A 19,657-nucleotide genomic window follows, 5' to 3' on the forward strand; every position below is an offset into this window, starting at 1 on the left:
ATGAATCCAGCCCTAACAAGAGTTTGGAGTTGCATAGACTTCTCAAACACTTAAGATAAAACTTTTATTTCGGACTAGCTCAAAGCAAAACAGTAAATTCTTTCAACATGGGAATATAATTCACTGTTAATTCTACAGCAATTTAAACATTTGGGTGTGGTGATGGTGGTGGGTTTTGTTTTGTTTTGTTTTTTTGCATTTTTCAACTTAATTCTGCCCTATACTTCATAGATTTGAAGTCAATAAGTTGATCCAACCTACATCTATTATCTGATTTCTCAGACATAAACTGGAATAGAAAAAAACCAAACTATGGCAGCCACTTCCCTTTTTCACTGTGATGAAATAAAATTAGAGATATAAGACAAAGCATTTTATATTTCACAAGAACAGGCGCAATAATTTTCATGTGAAGCATTTGCATAGAATAAATTCTATAATATTTTAATAATTATAAACAACAGTTTAATGAAAGAAAATGAAAAAACATGTTAAACATTTTGCCAAGAGCACTGAATCAAAATGTTCATAAACTGGTTCCCAACAGAAACAGATTTCACATTGAAATAGATGGCCTTGAAGTGCAGAGTGTTAGTAAAGAAAATGTTGATTGCAGACTGCTACATTACACAATTTAAATTTTGCTAATATTAAAAATGTTTTTAGTAATTGTATTTTAAAATAGATAATTTAATTAGATAAAGGCCTGTGATTCTTATTGGGGCATATCCAAAAAGAGGTCTAAATATTCTTAGTTGTGAAAAATCTGAGCAATAATTGAACTCAAAAATATTGCTGGTGCTGCAAGCTTCATTTTGTATCTAAAATGCCAAGTTAGCTGATCATGGCTGGATACCCTGAAACTAAGATTTTTCTACTACAAGGTCTGGAAAGCCAGAACCCACAAGATGTTCTCATTCAATTTCTAGGGAGCAGTTGTGGTATGTTTGGGTCGGGATAATATCTGGGTATTTTGGGAGAAGTCACAGGAACCTCTTCTCATGTAAAGTAAAAAAACACAGTCTCATTATCAGAATGGGGTAATTAGACTCAACTACCCTGTTTCTCCAACAATATGGCCTCCCCCAATAGGAAGTCCCAGCATGTTTTATAGGCGTGAAATGAAATTAAGCCCCACCCCCCAAATTAAGGCCTATATTAAAACATGCGAAATGGGGGGGGGGGTGGGGCTTGCCGTTAGGAAGTACTTTTGTTGCACACCCGGATATGGTGCTGCCTGCGTTGACCTCGATACAAAGTGCCCCACCAACGTCAAGGTCAACATCCAAGCTGTTGCCGCCCGCCCGAAGATGCAAGGGGGGGGGAATTAAGTCACCCCCGAAAAGACAGCCTAGCCATTTTTTCAGGGCTCAAAAAAAAATAAGACCCAGCCTTATTATATGAGAAACACGGTAGGTCTTCAACACCCTCACCTTGTATATCATAAGTTTATTATTAGTTTATTGTTTTCCTTGTTTTGCCAACAGTTCACAAAAAAAGTAATTTGTTCCCTATAATTAAGTAATTTTATTGAAATAAAGCATCACTATTAGGTTATATTTCAGTAATTGTAAAAAAAACTAGTTAAAATTATTCATACCCTGTTCCCAGTATTTCACCTGTTGCTAGTAAGCCATTCCACATTTGTTTTAAGCGTAACCTTTGCAACAACGTAATGAAATGGGAAGTTCTATATATTGGCTTCTCAATGTATAATTAGTCAAGGGAACCTGGAGGTTTTATTGATTTTGTCCGGTATATGTACTCATCAGTGTTCTTTGTTCGACCTTTGAATCTATTCATAACTTTTAAAATTCCAAAATAGTCATAAAGGATATCAAGCGTTTTTGCAGGAACAATGCTAAAAAGAAAAAAGAACATAAATCACTCTATACTGTATTAAACTTTTGAGTTGCTGTCAGTTTTGCTACATTGGTGTTATGCCAATTTTGCACATTGTTTAAGAAGCTAAACAATCACTTAGGTGAGATAGACAGTATAGAAATTTAATAAATAAATATTAAATGCAAAAGAAACATAAAAATTAAAATTGATAACATAGCAGAAAACTAAAATTGTAGACCCCAGATAATCTGTAGAAGCTAAGAAAAGACCCTCTCAATCATATTAAACACATGACGGCACATAAGAGATTTAATTCCCTTTGGAACAGATGTCTATAACTCAGGTGGGGCCATACACACATGTAAACCCTTCTTAAGTATTCTATACAGTCTTTGATCTGTTATTGATGAAACAGAAATGTCTTCATTTAGATTTCCCAATTTTCTTTGAGATGTTGAAATGCAAAGTATATAGAGTAAAACCATCTAACCACTCTCTGTTCTATTTTGATCCACAAATAAAAATACACTGATATATTATACTTGGATTCATGCTGTTAATACCTCTGCAAACTACTGCCTCTGGTTTACTAAGAGTATGATTCAGGTATCCCTTCTCAGAATTTAGAAGCAAAAAAACCCTTTTTATTTCTTGTTCTTCAAATAATATGGTTGTTCTCCCCTCCCCCCCCCCATATTTTGCATATAGGAATACAATGCTGGTTGAACTGTGGACTTTCTTCCCTTAGGAACAATGTCCCTTTTATCCAGAAATGTTAACCCTATTCCAGGGCTGAATTTACAGTAAAATTCATTCAGGCTCTGTCTCAAACAGAAAAGAACAGCCTTTCTGAATACAAGACCAGAAGGAATAATCAATATACTAACTCTGTAAATCACTTAGCAAGGGCTGTAAAACACTGTGAAGTGGTATATAAGTAAGTGCTACTTAACTGCTATCTTGTCCTCTGCTGAGCTATCACTGAAGCAAAGGTTATATTGCAGATTTTTAATCTCTAGAAGTAATCCCATCCCATCCAAGGTCTTCCAAGTTCTTCTCCTGGTGGAGATACTTACCAGGGCAATAGGCAATACCTGAAGATAACCACATTTCAATTTTGCTTTGAAGTGTGACTGCAGGGAAGCATTGGAGATAAGCCATACTGGTTCTGCACTGTGCATGATACTACTTATTTTATGCTGCTGCAAGCAGTAAAATGTGCCTTCAACAATATCTTAATTACAATGTGGTATCTGAATTTCTGACATTCTCTCTAGAAATTATTCTATTTTAAAGATGCTTGCCATACTTTTAATCTTTTGCACCCACCAGGTTTATTGCCTATTTTTTTAAAAATTACAATATATTAACAAACTGCAAAGCAAAATACCTATTTCTAACAATATATGCATTTCCAACTACGGCTCTGTGCCCATCATTTTTTATATTATTGGTAAAGAAAAATGAATGGTTGCAAACTAGTGCTTAATCTTCCACCCAAAAGGGCAAATATAAATGGAAGTAGCATGGTGAATTCTGCAGCAAGACAGAAGGTAGAAGACAGGAATACAGCATCTTGTAAAATCAGTTTCACCGCTGGATACATAAGCCTCTTTTGAATGGAATATTCTGTAAAACTTTCATATTCCCATGAATATGATTCGATTTTCTTTCTTTAAAGCAACAACAAAAACAAAAACACTGATGGTGCCTGACTTTAGTGCATAGGTGCTGCCGATCTGGGGTCTGTGACAAAGCTTCCCCTTTACCTTTTCAAAACAAAGATTAGTGGATATTGCTTCAAGTTAAACGAAATAAATCTTCCCAAGGCCTGCCCTATGGCATGCGTGCCACAGGTGGCATGCAGAGCCCTCTCTGTGGGCACATGCACCATCGCCCAAGCTCAGCTCTGCCGTGCATGCCTCCCACTGACCAGTTGGTTTTTGGGTCTCTGCCACGCATGCATGGGGTACATGCACTTGAGGCGCATCGGGGGCGTGCATGCGTAGGGGCACGCACATACATGGGGCACGCATCTGTTTCATTTGGGGTGTGTGTGCTTGCACTTTGGGCACTGGGTGCCGAAAAGGTTCGCCATCATTGGTCTATATGCTTCACTGGTCTATATGCTACACTGTTCTTTGCCCTGTTTTCTATGAAGTACCATTCTCCTATGTTTCAGATAGACTTCACTCAGCATGTTCCTTATTTGTTCTATTGGATGAAAGTATGTATGACACTGATTTCTCATTGCTTTTTTTTTTTTTTTAAATATCAACTATAGGGGAATCCATCTTTTTTGTACTTTTATATGAAACTGAACATCAACTTTAGAATCTGTTCTAAAAAAAGAAATGGTGTCATTTTATGTAGCTTAACCTGGTGCCCTCTTTTATCTTTCTGAATAATTCAGTTTAATTCAATTAAAATAATTAAATTGAAGTGAATCAATTTCCAAAATAAAGTTAATCTGCATAAGATTTTGTCTAATTTATATATGGGTAAGAGCTCTTTCAATAGAGCACAAAATTTGGTGACTTTTTATACCACCTTTTTGTTGTTCAGTGTTCCTTTCTTGACACACACATTTTCAATTAGTTCTAGCAGAATAATCTTACCTTTTTACTACATTAAACAACTGTAGTCTTCGTGGTATAAAGATATATCGTTCATTTCGGAGTATCCCAGACACAATTCTTTCAACAGCATATTCTGGATCTATAATGGGCAGCAAATGAGGCCACCTGATGGAATAAAATATCACCACTTTGAATTACATTTTTTCTTGATTTTTGTCTGTAATAGCAATTGAACATTAAAGCAGTCATCAAAATATGCTTGCAACCAGCACCAACCAACTAATGAACATTGTTTCCCTCTTTCTCTGTAACCCCAATATCTTCTTTTGCTCTTGCCCTTTTTTTTATATGTGTACATGTAATACAGATATGCTCACGCTATTACAATAATATAACTTACTATAATAAATAGTATTCTAGAGCAAAACATTAGAGAATTAACAATTGCATATTTGAGTTAACAATGGATAAAACATTTGGACAATCTACATTTATTAATTTTTTGTATTTCATCCTCAATTTGTCACCTGTATTTTACTCAGTTCTTCATATGCCTTCTCGATAAAAGGCTTTCAAGCAGTTATAATTTATATAAATAATTCCCTCAGTTTAATTTTTCAACCTTTGTCAAAAATTGATTTTAGATTTGGTTTCTTGTCAATCCAGCAAATTCCTTCTATAATATTTTAAGGAATTTATTATATGTCTGTGTACTTATCTACCTTCAACCATCTATCATATATGCATATTTTCTCATTTGGCTTATTGTACTGTTTTATCAGAATCTAAACTCTATATATTCTTAGGACAACGTTTTAACTTTTTATAGGTAGTTTTCTTAATTCTAATGGAGTAATTTGCAAATACTTCATTAATAAGCATTCAGAGAAGCATATCTAACATTGCAAATGTGAGATTTCTTTTGTGTATTTAGCTGACTAAATTAACATATTCCAGTATAAAATATGTTGCTAAGAGTATAGAAACATCCCATCCATAACAGGTATGGCTCAAGCATTTTATACATGTAAAGAATCATTTTACCAGTTTTTTACCAAAACCAGATTTTACCAATAAAGGAGAATATTTTATGTTCAGGTTTGAAATAGCAATAGAATTATAAACCACCTCATAGTACTTTACAGCACACTCTAAGCCAGTGGTCGCCAACCGATGAGCTGCAGCCCACTGGTGGTCCGCGAGAAAATTTTGGTGGTCCGCAGAGAAATGTCACCCCCAAAGCATCCCCCAAAACAATCTAGGCTGTGCGGGAACACAAGTCTGCGCCGCCCACATGGCCCCTGGGAACATATGGCCCATGTCGCTAGCATTGTGAACAACACATAAGGGGAGAGGGGAAAGTGCGAAGGGGGGAAACTTGTCCAATTCGCCCCACATGCCTGGTCTGGCCACCGGGCTGCTTCTTTCCACTTCTTTCCTCTGCTTGTGGCTGCACGCAAGGAAAGCAGCAAAAGTTTCTTTCTCTCCCTCAAACTCCGCCAGAAATGAGTCTTTGGGCATCCTGTTCTAAGAGGCTGCACTGGCAAAGACTCATTTCTGGTGGAGTTTGGGGGAGAGAAAGAAAGACTTCTGCTGCTTGCGTGAAGCCAAAAGTCTCTCTCCCCCCCTCAGAACAGAGCTGAAAAGCAGGTTAGGAATATGGCTGCCTTGGAGGAGTGGGTGTGTGTGAGGGACCTGTGTGTGTGTGTGTGAGAGAGAGAGAGATCATCACCGCCAGCCCTCTGAGGTTAGATTGGATCTCTCTCTCCCACCAACCTCAGCAAGCCACTGTCAGTCAAAATTCAGTGGTCCATGGGATTTAAAATTATGAGTTTAGTGGTACCTGCGGTCTAAAAGTTTGGTGACCCCTGCTCTAAGCCGTTTACAGAGTCACCATATTGTCCCAGCAATCTGTCTTCATTTTACCAACCTCCGAAGAATGGAAGGCTGAGTCAACCTTGAGACAGTCAGGATTGAACTGGCAGTGGGCAGAGTTAGCCTGCAAATACTGCATTCTAACCACTGTGCTACCACATCTGAGGGGTCATTGGTGGTCTCTTTAATTTGGTTGTTTTCTATAGACATTTCATTATCCAAACGAAATATCATCAGTGCAAGAAAGGAGTGGGTTTGCTTTCAGTTTATATACCAGTGGCTTGCCCCATCAGTGTTGGTGTTTGGGAGTGGTGGTCTCGGAGGTTTTTTTAGTTGGGCTGTTTACTGTTAGCTTGTCTGGCTGTTCCTTGATTAGGGTATTATTTACTTCTTGATTTTCTTGGCCAGATTTTCTCTGCTGAAAGATCTGGTAGGCTGAATAAAGCAGTGGAACTTTGAACAAAGGAAATCCTGATACCTTATGAACTTTATCCTCCAATTCTGTCAGTGAGAAAGGATTTGATTTTTCCATTGAGCCAGTCACCATAATCATCCCTTTCTGCATGATTCACAATTGAACATGTAGTTGCTTTAATAAAGCATCTTCTCTTGTTGGCTTTCCTTTTGGGGAAAGTACAAGATGGCTGAAACAGAACCAGTACTGAGTACCCCTCAGAGTATTCATGCTCATCCTATATCTTAGTTACTAAAATATTACTAAAAGTATTGTGAGCAGGACCTCATGACCAAAATGAGTTCTCCAAAAGAATGTACTTCCATGTATGTGACATACAACAGCAGTCTTCCAGATGTGTGGACCTTAACTCTACAAATATCAGAAATGGTTTCCGGTAAAGAAACTGGGAAAGTTCATATACACAATTGGTATTAAGGTTGGAAAATGCTGTAGAAGACCACGTTCTGTTATATTTAAACCTGTCATCACTATTTTTATTCAAACCTGTCATCATTTTATGTAATCATTTAAGGACACACACACACACACACGCATGAAATACAAACAACTCACTTTGTTTCACAGCCTTCAAACATTCCAGTGTTCACTAGATATGGACAGATAATTGTAGATTTTACACCATTCTTTTTCATTGCCATCATCTCTAAAGCTAGAGATTCAGCAAAACCCAGAGCTGCAAATTTACTTGTACAGTAATCTGAAAAGTGAGAAAGAAATAGAATTGTATGTGCATGAAGCAGAATATTCTTCCTATAAAATATTTTGGATATTACACATAAGCATAGCTAACTGAATAATCAATGGCAATTGGCATCTTTTGTTTGTACCTTCAGAGGTCTATTTCCTATGTTTACAACATTGCTGCTAAAAGGCTGGGAATTTTGCAGGTAAAGAAGGCAGTCTCAGATTACAAACTCCAAATTTCCAACTTTCTTAATTACTATGCATAAATATTATACTTAATAGCAATAGTAACTTTGTTATCTTCTGTCTCATTTTTATGATTAAATGTGCTATATCTAAAAATATTTGTGGGGAACCTCTAGACAGTTCTTTCAAATATTAATGAAATGTGATGGAACGAATAATTAAATAAGTTGCCAGCCATCATATTCACTGTTTTTAATTCAATTATTTGAAGTACATTACCCTAATATTTTTTAAAAAAAATTCTAACACTTCTATAACTCTTGATTACCCTTTCATATTTCTTCTTTTTTCCTACTACAGTCTTTTGTTTCTTGTTCAAAGGAAACATTGACTTGTAACAACAGTTGCTAACTCTTTGGCCTACCTCAACTATCAAATTAAGAATTTTAATTAAACTACTGTATCCATTAAGTTTAAATGTTATTTTTAATCTGTTCTGCAGCACTTTTGCCATATACTAACCTGTCATTTTGTTGACACCATAAAAGCCAGCTGCACTTGAAACAGTCACCACATGTCCATGATTAGAAGCTACCATGGCTGGAACAAATGCTTTGACAGTCTATGACGAAGAGGTAAAAACAAATACATTTCAGCATATGAACATATAAAAAATAACTATTTTTTAAAAATTGTAAATTTCACTTCAAAAATGACCTCATCGGGTAGATACAATAATATTTCAGAGTTTCTGAAAAGTCTCCCGGTCTTCCAGTTCAGCTATGTTTCATTTTGTTCTCTTCTGGAATGGAGGTGACCAAGGATGGATCTATGTGGTGGTATCAATCTCTTCGAAAGAGGGAAGGGCATATTCTCTCCTCAAGAGGTCATTACTAGGATCTCTCTTTTTGGGATAATAATCATCCAGTCTTCAAATTTACTTTTGAGGAAAATTTTGTGCAAAAGGTGGTTGGACCTTAGCTACAAAGAATATTGGAGGAAACAGATTGTCTGGACTTGTTTCAGTTGGATTGAGATATAGTATGGAGAATGGGTTGGTTGTGCTTGTTGATAGTCTTTGGTGAAGCCAGGATGTGGTGGATCTCAGTGGCTTTCAATACCACTAAACATGTTATCCTGGTATCCTTCTAGACTAGCTATGGGAGATGGAAGTGGGAGGCATTGACCTCCTTCCTCAGATGTCAGTCTCAGTCAATGTTGACAGAAAGACCCAGGGCTTCTAAAATGTGTACCTCATTACTATAACAAATTTAAATAATAATAACAGAATTTGCAGGCTATTATTTATTGCAATAACATCTACCGTGTTTCTCATATAATAAGGCTGGGTCTTATTTTTTTTTGAGCCCTGAAAAAATGGCTAGGCTGTCTTTTCGGGGTGACTTAATTCCCCCTTGCATCTTGGGCGGGCGGCAACAGCTTGGATGTTGACCTTGACGTTGGTGGGGCACTTTGTATCGAGGTCAACGCAGGCAGCACCATATCCGGGTGTGCAACAAAAGTACTTCCTAACGGCAAGCCCCACCACCACCACCCCCCATTTCGCATGTTTTAATATAGGCCTTAATTTGGGGGGTGGGGCTTAATTTCATTTCACGCCTATAAAACATGCTGGGACTTCCTATTGGGGGAGGCCATATTGTTGGAGAAACAGGGTATGTAAATACTAAGTACTATATTAGAAGGCAATTTGTTAGATTTTGCTATAGCAAAATATAATTATTCGGTTCCAGAGTAGATTTCTAATTTTATCAAGAAATGTTAGGCTGAAATAGAATACATTCAGGAGAAATAATATTTACATATTTCACTATGTAAATAAATAATAATCATTTATGAGAGTATACCGTAGATTGAAAATTTTATTTCTTTACAATTAACCCAATTTAACATTGTCATCTGCATAATAAACATTATAAGCCATTTTTAAAATTCTGCACATTTTACATTTCACTAGGGCTGTTACATTTATCAGTGGTTTTAGTTTTCAGTTAGTTTTGCTATTTGTTCATGGTGAAGTGTATTGTAGTGTATTTATTGTATGTATTAAATACTATTTTATCAACAGTATTTTATTAAAGTGATATCATTGCTGGTTCTAAAAATAAACATGTTAGTTTATTTTGCAAGGAATCTTCTAATTAAGACCAATGAAAAAATATGCAAAAGATTAGCCTTTTGCATTATAATACTCTTGTAAAATCTGAACTTTTGATGAATACTAATACATCTAATCTAGCTCTGTTTCAGAAGTTCAACAGTACTTTGGTGTTGAATAGTCAAAACTTGGAGCCAACTTCCAGTGGAGGTAGTAGGTCAATCTTCAGTAACTGAATTTAAATATGCTTGGAATAAACACATGTCTATCATATAACAATCAATCAATATAATTTAAAACAAAACAACCCCCCCCCCCCAATTGGGCAGATTCGATGTACCACTGGATCTTTTTCTGCTATATGTTTCTATGTTATTGCTGTGTTATGTTCAAATTTAAATATACAGCTAACCGCAGCTATGATTCTTGGTTTTTTTAATAGACCACTAGAGGGCATCAATAGCAAAAATGCAGGCTTTAAAACTGCATGGAGTTATTGATGAAGTTGCCAGGAATCAAGACTGAAGTCAAAGGTAGAAACAAAGAAAAACATTTTTGAATATCTTTGCTATGGAGACAGAAGTCAAAATTTTTGTTGTTCCTTGCAAAATGCTATGTATAGAGAAGCATGTCTGAAAGGTTTTTTAAAACCTCTAGGTTTTTAACCTGTGATTGCCAACAGCAATAGCTGATTGTGTGAATCTTAGTCAAAATCAACATCGATATTACCTGCTTAAACGATTGGTGGCCTTCCAGATTTTGGGTCTTTTTTCTTTCCAAAATTTGTTGCATACTGGCTTATAGCTCATATACGCATGGCCAATAATCAAGACAGTTAGGTAATAAATATCCTGCCCATTTTAAGTATGTTCACCCAAACTTTCAATTTGTTCCACTAAAGTAAATTTTGTCCAGCTGTCACATGTTTACAATAACTATACTATTCTTCTTTTATAGCAGAACAAAAGCCATAAATCAGTACCAATATGGCCTAGGTTAGAAGTGGGGAACTTTTTTTCGTTATTTTCAGCTTCTCAAGTTGAGTGACAATAGTTGAATAGAGAAGGGTTAAAAAGGAACGTGCTTTAGAGAAAATTATACAGCTTAATTTAAAAAAAAAACGGAGAAACAAATTATTAAAAATATAATCTTTTGTCGATCAGAGAAAGTGGGCTACAAGCACTGCAGGTTGAAAGGGGCTCATTAAAGTATTTGTGCATCTTAGAGATCACCATATAGTGAAAGAAAATGATCCCATCATAGTAGAATTACTCCTTTGAAATTATTGAATCATCTTCTAAAAGAGCCTTTGTGTAATTCTTATAGCTTCTTCACTAGGATAGAAATGTATTATGTGGTGACAGAATTGATTGGATGCTGAGGACAATGCTATGCAGAGCTTTGAAAATGCTTATGAGAAACAGGATTTATATTTATGATTTTCTTACAATTATGTTAATGTGGTCTCTCTTGCCCCTATCTTCTTTCTTGGATTCCATTTATTTGTTTACTATTTAGAAACTTCATCAGAAGCTAGTGAGAGAAGATATTCTACTATGAAATCATTTTTTCTTATTGTGCAGCAGATGATGAGAAAAGACAAAGAACTTTCCAGGAGAGGTCTATCTGTAAGGCCATTTTTACTAATAAAAACACAATTTAAGTTCATACTGGATATACTTTCACAATTAATCAAAAATCTGTTACCCAAAAGTGTGCCATTGTGTTCACTTGAATACTCTTCTCTAGAAGCATATCTGGAGTGTCTAAAAACATCCTTCCTGTTATGATGCCAGCATTATTAATCAGGATACCAACATCACCAACTTCCTTTTTCACCTAGAACAGCCACAGAAAAGCCCATTAAAACAATTGTAGTAAATTTACATAATTCAAAAGAAAGCACAGCTACAAATATCTTCATACAGAGATCTTCATACATTTGCATTAAATATGCCATCAGACATTACATGAAATGGAGGCTCATCGACTTCCGGTTTGTCGGCTTCGCGAGCGGCAGGGATTCACGAAGCTGCGCGATCCCTGCTGCGCTAGCCGTTTTTGGGGCTCCGATCCGGACGGTGCGGAGCTAGGCTGCCCTGCAGGGGCAGCTGAAGGTAGGGGATCCGGAGAGGGGTTTGGGGGTGTTGCAGACCCCCTTCCCGGCCGGCAGAACCCCCTTTTCCCAAGACGGTGCAGCGGCGGTCCGTAATGGCCGCCACAAAGAAGCTGGCAGCCGGGTAAGAATGCGCAGGAGGAAGTGGAGAAAGTTTTTCAAAGGAGAAAGTTTTTCTTGGTTCCTAGGACTCTAAGACATATTTAACAAAATTCCTGAAAAGTATGATTTTCTGAATGATACCTTCTAGAAGAGGAAAAAAGCGGCAGTTTGGTGGTGCTGAAAGGAAAGCTTACCCTCTTTTCCTACGGAATAAATAAGTGGATATTAAGAAACCTATTTCTTTTAGGTGAAAACTGGCTTTAAGCGATGAGTGGGAAGAGAGAGGACTAAAAAAAAAAATTTGTATGCTAAGACTTTGTTGGAGGAGATGCCTTAAGGATTTGAAGACTAAAATATATTGCAATAAGATCTTAAGAAACAGATTTGGACTTTCTTTTTCTTTGATTGATACTACCCCAGGAGGAGAAAGTGAGAACTCTGCCTTGGTTTGGACTGATTGATAACTTTGGGACTGTTTTATTTTTTCTTTGGAATATTCTGGTTGTTGTAAGAAGAAAGAAGGGGAAAAGAAAAGATTTATAATGGCTCTTTCTATTGAGGAACTGAGAAAAGACTATGAACAAGCAAAAAAAAATGGTAAATCTGGTTTGAAAGAAGCCTTCCTTTTTTTAGAAATGGCGCTTATTAACTATCAACAAACATTACAACAGATGAAGACAGCAGAAGAAGAAGAAGGAGAGGAAGCCATTTTTATTAAACTTCAGAACTCGACCAAGAAAGAAGGAAGAGTGAAAGGAAGAGAAATAAAGGACTTAAGATTTAAAAAAACACTTAAGAAAGGGAAAAATAAGGTGCAAAATCAATATAATGATAGTAAACAAAAGGGAAAAGGAACACGACAGAGAAGGGAAGCCAGTAAGGCAGAGGCTAGAAGAAGGGGGGGTAGAAAGGTTTGTTGGGAGAAGAAAGAAAGGGAAAAGGTGGAGAAAAGCTACAAAGTTTTGAAATTAAATGGGAAAAAAGGAATCTTTTTTAGGGATAAAGTATAATTTCTTCAAAAAGATTTTGCAAGGTACATAAGATGATATTGTAGTATGGTATTAGAAATAGAAAACTTAAATGGTTTAAGAGTTGACAAGAGATTAAAATGTTGAAATGTTTAATAATGATTGGATTTAAAATTTAATAATATGATGGGAGGTTTAGAATATTGAGTTTCAATTAAAGAGTTTAATAAGATTATGGTATTGATATTATAAAATTTCTATTATAGTATTTGTTTTTAATATTTAGATTTATTGTTTAACTATGTATTTAATTACTCTGGATGTACTATTTAGATAGAATGTACCAAGCAAAATCGGATTGGGTATTGGGCGTTATTTTAAAGGTTAATTTGATTAATTTAGGGGGGAGATAGAAAGGCATCATACTCTGATTAGTGATTTCAGGAGAAACTTCTTTTTTTTTATAAGGAACGAGACAAAGGGACAATAAAGAATGGACAAAAGATACAAATATAATGACTCAAATTAAGATGATTAATTAAGATAGAATTAAGAAGAGTGAAATATGTGGAGAAGTTAATATAGAAGCTTAGAATGGTAAATAAAATAAGTAATGATATGTAAGATGAGCATGAACATAATTGAAGTCCATGAAGAGAGAGATATCTGGGTCCAAGTTACTTTCCAAAAAGATTTTTTTTATGTTTTATGTGTTGTGTGTATATGTTTTTTTTTGGGGGGGTGGGGAGAATTAATAAAACCGTGCAGAAATATAGAATGAGAATAATGGTAACTAAGTCAGAAAGAAATAGATGAAATAATAATAATGAAATTGAATAAGAGTAAAGAGAAGTAAAGAGAAATTGGACAAGAGGTTTTTGTATGTTTATATGGAAATGGTTTAAAACAGAATTATAGTTTATCTGACTTGTTAAATTTATAATGGAAAAAGGTTTAAACATGTAATGGATAATGATGATTTGTGTTTTGAAAATTAATAAAACTTGTTTTTTAAAAAAGAAATGGAGGCTCATGCTTATTTCACCTGTCACCTATAGTCACACTTCACTGTTCAGTAAAGTAGACTTCTTTAAAGTTTCAAAGAATAGAAAAACACTGGGGCAAGTTGAAAAATATTTTTTTTTCTCTGATTTAAATTTCACCTTCATTCCCTTCTATTCAATTTATCATTCAGCATTAAGGATCTGTGGTAAACTTAGGGTCTTCACTGCTGTTTGAAAAGACATCACTAAGAATTGGGATGCAAGTGTTTTATGAGCAGAAGGTCCAAAATGCTATCCCAGAAGTCTCCATGAAAAAGACTTATCTGAATAAATCAAAGACCACAAGTAGTATTAAAATGACATAATGATGTCATGCATGCAAGTAATTTGGAATACCATGTCCAGTCCTCAGATATTTCTGAATTTCAGCTAGCAGAATATTTCACTATTGGTCATGTTGGCTAGAGCTACTGGGGATTCTGGTTCAACATCTGGAGGACTACATATTATGCACTCTTATAACTGTGTTCGAACCTATAACATGATTTTGATTTTATAAGTTGTATAAACTCAGACACGGTACTTTATAAATCATGGTCTATTGCCTAACATGCTGGAGCAATCCAGTTTTAAATGAACTATAGTTTAATGCAATGTATAATTCCAGTGATTTACAGATGCCATGTTAGTAGATGGAACAAATGTTTGATGGTTAAATAAAATATTTTATGTTGTACAAAGCTATAATTACCTGGCCTGCCACTTGATAGACTTCTTGCCTTTTGCTGCAATCACAAATGTAGTCATGTACTCTCACAGCCCCAATTTTACGTGCTAATCTAGCTGTTTCTTTGATTCCTTCCAGATTAATGTCCCAAAGAACTAAAGTGGCTCCAAGTCGAGCAAATTTTAAAGCCATCAGCCTTCCCATTCCACTTCCAGCTCCAGTTATAAGCACTATTTCACCAGCAACATTTTTCTTCTTTGCATAGATGAATGATAAGAAAAACTCCATCAGATAATATATACACAGCAAAATTATTTTGAGCGTTTCCAAGAAGAAATTCATTTTGGAGATCACGTTTCAGATTACCTGTTGAATAAAGTCAAAACAAAAAGTGACTTATGCCAATTTTTTACACTTATGACCATTATAGAATCCCCGTGATCACCTGATCAAAATTCAAAAGCTTGACAACTGATTCATATTTATGGCTGTTGCAGTATCCTGGAGTCATGTGATCCCCTTTTTGTGACCTTCGGACAAGCAAAGTCAATGGAGAAGCCAGATTCACTTAACAACCATGTGACTAATTTAACAACTGCAGTGATTCATTTAACAAATGTGCCAAGAAAGTCATAAAATGGGACAAAACTCACTTAACAAATTTCTCACTTAGCAACATAAATTTTGGGCTTAATTGTGGACTACCTGTACAGAATTGTAAAATCACTAGCCTCCAATTAACTACAGATTGTTTTTATTACTATACACAATTTATACTAGTAGTCCTCAAATTGCAACTGAACCTGCCACTTATGGTTGTTAATTTGTGACAATCATGAAGTATGTCATCATGTGACTGACTCAAATTCCTGAACTTTTGGCAGTGGTCATTAAGTGAATGCCATGGTTATTAAGTGAACCAATTGTTTGCTATGGAGCATTCTTGCACATCAATTTAAGTTTAGAACCTCCTTTTGAACTGAGAGTTATGCTGAAAGACTTTCCTTGTTTTTAACATGTCTGTTTTCATCTTTAATGTTTTTACTGATATTGTCATACTGATTATTGTTTCTTCTAACTGCACTCTTAAATTCTTTGACCAACCCCTGAGAATTTTATCTTTCTTGGTTTGATTTCTCTTCTCTTGAGAATCTCCAGTTTATTCTAACAATCCTATTTAGTTTTCTTCTTTTTCTTCATTTTTGGCAGATACTTTTACATTCATCCTTAATAACTTCCTTAAGCTCATTCCATAATTCATCTGTCTCTATAAACAAGGTTCAAAGTGATTCTTGATATTCTCCTTGAAAATGATAGGTATTTGTTCAAGATCATATCATAGAAACTGCCTGGCTTTCTTCTTCTTTAGCCTAACTTGGAACAATTCACGTCAGCCCTCCTAGCTAAACTACATGGGAAACATGACTAGATGAACTAGTTCTACTTTATTGTAAGATTAGCTTAAACAGAATTTTGCAAGTCTAAAAATATACTTTTAATTACTTGATACATTAGGGTGGCTCCTTCCTAAACCTTATTTCTCTGATAATTAAGCCACTGGGAACTCCTGCCTCTTATCTGATCTTAGCAACTTTTGACCTTGTTCCTCAATGTCACCCACACTTTCCATTGCAGTCTGAGATCTGTTCCACAGTCAGCTTCTGGCTGTTTTGATGCTATAATTGAGATCCTTCATTTCTTTTAAGAATGATATACTAAATGTTATTTCTATATACTCCACCTCGTGATGTTCATGTATAGATGTGTTTATCTTGGTTGTTGAAGATAATTCAGCACTTTCATGCTTAATTATAAATAAGACACAGCAGTATGATCCAGTAAACTTGTGAACAAACATTGTTAAATATAATTTTTAGTGGTCCTGTTAACCCTAATCCTATATATGGCTTCTTTTTCAAAAATGAAAAGAAAGAAAGAAAAGAAAACTTCTCTAAACTGTCACCTGGTCAGCTAAAGGTAATATTTATTTACTACATTTCAGCTCAATAGCCAGTTTTGTAGTCAGGTCAAACAAAACCGTATTCCACCAGTTTCAGAACACTGTCTAATATTTTCCTGATAGATCCAGTTTCTGAAATCATAACAATATATGAAACTGCTCAAAATAGAAAAAAAATGAAACCATGACTTTGGGATTTGCTGATTTGTTTGTTGTTATAGAAGTGTCTAGTACCCTGTCCAGTCGGTGTCTGACTAGAGGGTAGTGCTCATCTATGTTTCTTAGCTGAGACAATTCCCGTGGTCATGTGGCCAGCATGGCTATACTCCAAAGGTGCACAGAACTTTCCCACTGAAATGGTAGTTATTAATCTACTCATATTTGCATTGTTTCAAACTGCTAGATTGGCAGAAGTTGGGGCAAGTAAAGGGAGCTCACACCATCATGTGGTGCAATATGTAAAAGTGAAAACACAAGACTATAATTTTACTTTGTACTAAACTGAAAAAATGGAACTCTTATGCTTTCTTATCCTACACTCCCTCCTTTTCTTCCTTTTCCATTTCTCTACTATCTTTCTTTTGATGTGTATTGTATATTATGATAACCTTAATACAAATAGTGCAACATACTAAATATACAATATAAACTACATATGCAGTTTGGTGGGAGGTAGTTATGCCACCTGGTTAGAAAATGATGGTTTTTAAATGGGAGCAGAGATATGTTTGTATTTTTAATATATTGAATAGGTTTGATTTGTTACCCATCCAGTGTTATACTGTATAAAAAGGAAGGACCTTATACACCCTTTAACTAAAATAAACCCAAAGCCAAACATATAGATTAGGCAAAAAGTTTATCTTTGCCTCTGCTAATTTCGAAAAGATCTGGCCTGACCATAACTTGTGAAAAAACGAGAGGAAATTCCCTCTCACTAAAAAGGAAATGCTCTTGTATTTTACCAACCATTTCAGCCAACGTAACTCTGAACTTTGGATTAAGGGAAACAATTACATAAAGAGCACGAGGGCGAACCCGCAGAGAGCGGACCTTTCTCTTCTTCCACGCTCCCTCCCCGTGTGCAAGTACACACACACACACACACACAGTGAAATCCATTCTACAATATTCTTAAGGGTCTCTCGGGTCCTAGCTCTGAGCGTGAAGCAACCACAATCCTCAGCGTCCCAGAGCTACGCCGTAGAAGCTTTTCAGCTAGTCATCGGCCCCGCGCACCGACTTACTCTGCTGTTTTACTCCTCCCGGCTCGAGACCTTGCTGAAGAGAAAAAGATTACGCCCGTCCTGCAAACAAGAAGGCCGCCACAAAGCAGTATCGCCGGCGCAGATTCTCTAGATGGCGGTCCAAAGAAAACCCGCCCATCTACCCCAAAGGCGGTCCTACAACCTGCTCTATGGGCGGAAGACTGCTTAGTCTCATTGTTAGTCTAATCTGCAGTTCCAGGAGCGAATTTACCTCCCTCATTGTTCAGCCAATACAGTGGAAAGGAGAAGTTGACCGACAGGGGTCGGTTCTCCAGGGGAGACGGGAAAGTCCCCTCAGCCCAGTTATCCCAACTTCGCTGCCGAGAAAAACAAAAACAAAAACAAAAAACAACCGAGAACACCGAGCGCCCCCTTGGCAGCGTGGTAGGTGGCGTTAACCCACTTAAGCATCCCTTAAAGAGGGGAAAATGCTCGGCACCGCTCGGGTCTCTCGTTTCTCTTTGCACAGCTGAAAGCTTGAGGTATTGCTGTTATAATTGGATCCCTGCCAACTGGCCACAGTACTTGTTTGTTCTTTTAATACTCTTCACACTGCGCTAAACCGACACATTCTGTGTTGATCAGGTGAATGTGCTTGAGGCAGTTCGCTCAGAGCAGTCGCCTCTTGGCACTTTTTTTTTTTTCTAAACAAGCTTTATTCAGTTTTCCATATTTTAACGTCTCTTTTTAGTGAACAGCATGATTACAGGTTTCACATATACATACAAATATGACCATGGTTACATATTCAATTTTTATATCCTTATCTTAACAGTGCTTTTATACATTTTCTATTTTATTGTATTATTCCAAATATTTATCTCATTATTTAATTCACTTATGATAATTCATAATCATACTTTAGTACTTTTAACTGTCACATTTGTATATTTCATCTTAAATTCTAATTTAAAAAGACACTTCTATAAATTGGTTTCCCCTTGAAATCTCAATATAAGTGCGCCATCTCTAAGTTATAAATTCATTTATTTTACATCTCGTTGAAATATTTAACATTATTACCTAAAACATTAAACTTAATAATCCCTTTAAAATTACATAGCATATATAAATCAGATTCTGCATGATTTTTCTCCTGTTAAATTTCATTAAATTCCCCCCCGCAAAAAAAGGACATATTAATCTTCTCATTCAAACAGTAAAACAATCCTAAGCCCTAAAGTTAATTCCATTTCAGCTCTCCTCCTATATCATTTCATTTATTTACATATATTTAATACACATATTCCATTAATTATTCCATTCATATTTAAACCAAAAAAGCCAACATTCCAATCTTAAAATATTTCAATATATCTAATATACTTATTCCATTATTTGTTACAATTATCTCTCTACATAAAGAGGAAGAGCATTAGATTCCATTATCCAAATAATAACAATTCTGTTTTTCCATCTTGTCAGTCTGTATGTCCCTATTTCATAACTATAAATATATTTATGTTACCCCTCAATACCTTGCAGAATCCTCTTTCTATATAATAATCACCCATTATCTCTGTGTCCAATTAAGGATTTCCCCATTTTTTTTACAATTCCCATATTTCTTTGTTTCCAAATCCTGTTTCTTGTCCCTTCTTTCCCCCTGTCTTTTCTCCTTTGTTCTTTCACTCCAGTTTTTATCCCTCTCTCTATTTATAGCTTCCTTTCGCCCTTTGAATTTCTGCTGACTCTTTTTCCCTTTTTTAATATTTCGGATATTCCCCTTTCTATTTAATTTCTTAA

General features: G+C 35.7%; 1 protein-coding gene and 1 long non-coding RNA gene across 5 annotated transcripts; one reads left to right on the plus strand and one right to left on the minus strand.

Moving 5' to 3' along the window:
- Positions 1 to 1,503: 1,503 nt before the first annotated feature.
- SDR16C5 (short chain dehydrogenase/reductase family 16C member 5) lies at positions 1,504 to 18,036 on the minus strand. Its single transcript, XM_026692402.2, has 7 exons — positions 17,891 to 18,036; positions 14,708 to 15,049; positions 11,474 to 11,605; positions 8,170 to 8,269; positions 7,330 to 7,474; positions 4,464 to 4,589; positions 1,504 to 1,861 (listed from the first exon to the last, which is right to left on the minus strand). Exons 2-7 carry the CDS (start codon positions 15,023 to 15,025, stop codon positions 1,717 to 1,719), a joined length of 966 nt encoding a protein of 321 aa, XP_026548187.1. The 5' UTR covers positions 15,026 to 15,049; positions 17,891 to 18,036; the 3' UTR covers positions 1,504 to 1,716.
- LOC148131474 (uncharacterized) lies at positions 3,599 to 15,793 on the plus strand. 4 transcript variants are annotated; one of them, XR_015748909.1, is made up of 6 exons: positions 3,599 to 4,072; positions 8,196 to 8,282; positions 9,908 to 9,976; positions 10,209 to 10,299; positions 11,285 to 11,394; positions 14,822 to 14,951. It is a non-coding gene; the product is annotated as an uncharacterized LOC148131474 (long non-coding RNA). The 4 variants fall into 4 exon arrangements; XR_015748907.1 differs by lacking the exon at positions 3,599 to 4,072 and adding an exon at positions 4,583 to 5,348 and having other exon boundaries at positions 5,458 to 8,282; XR_015748906.1 differs by lacking the exons at positions 3,599 to 4,072; positions 11,285 to 11,394 and having other exon boundaries at positions 8,149 to 8,282; positions 14,822 to 14,959.
- Positions 18,037 to 19,657: the final 1,621 nt, after the last annotated feature.

Source organism: Notechis scutatus, chromosome 3 (assembly GCF_049901735.1).
Source record: "Notechis scutatus isolate UNSWTSFEM ecotype Mainland chromosome 3, rNotScu1.2, whole genome shotgun sequence".
NCBI lineage: Eukaryota > Metazoa > Chordata > Lepidosauria > Squamata > Elapidae > Notechis > Notechis scutatus.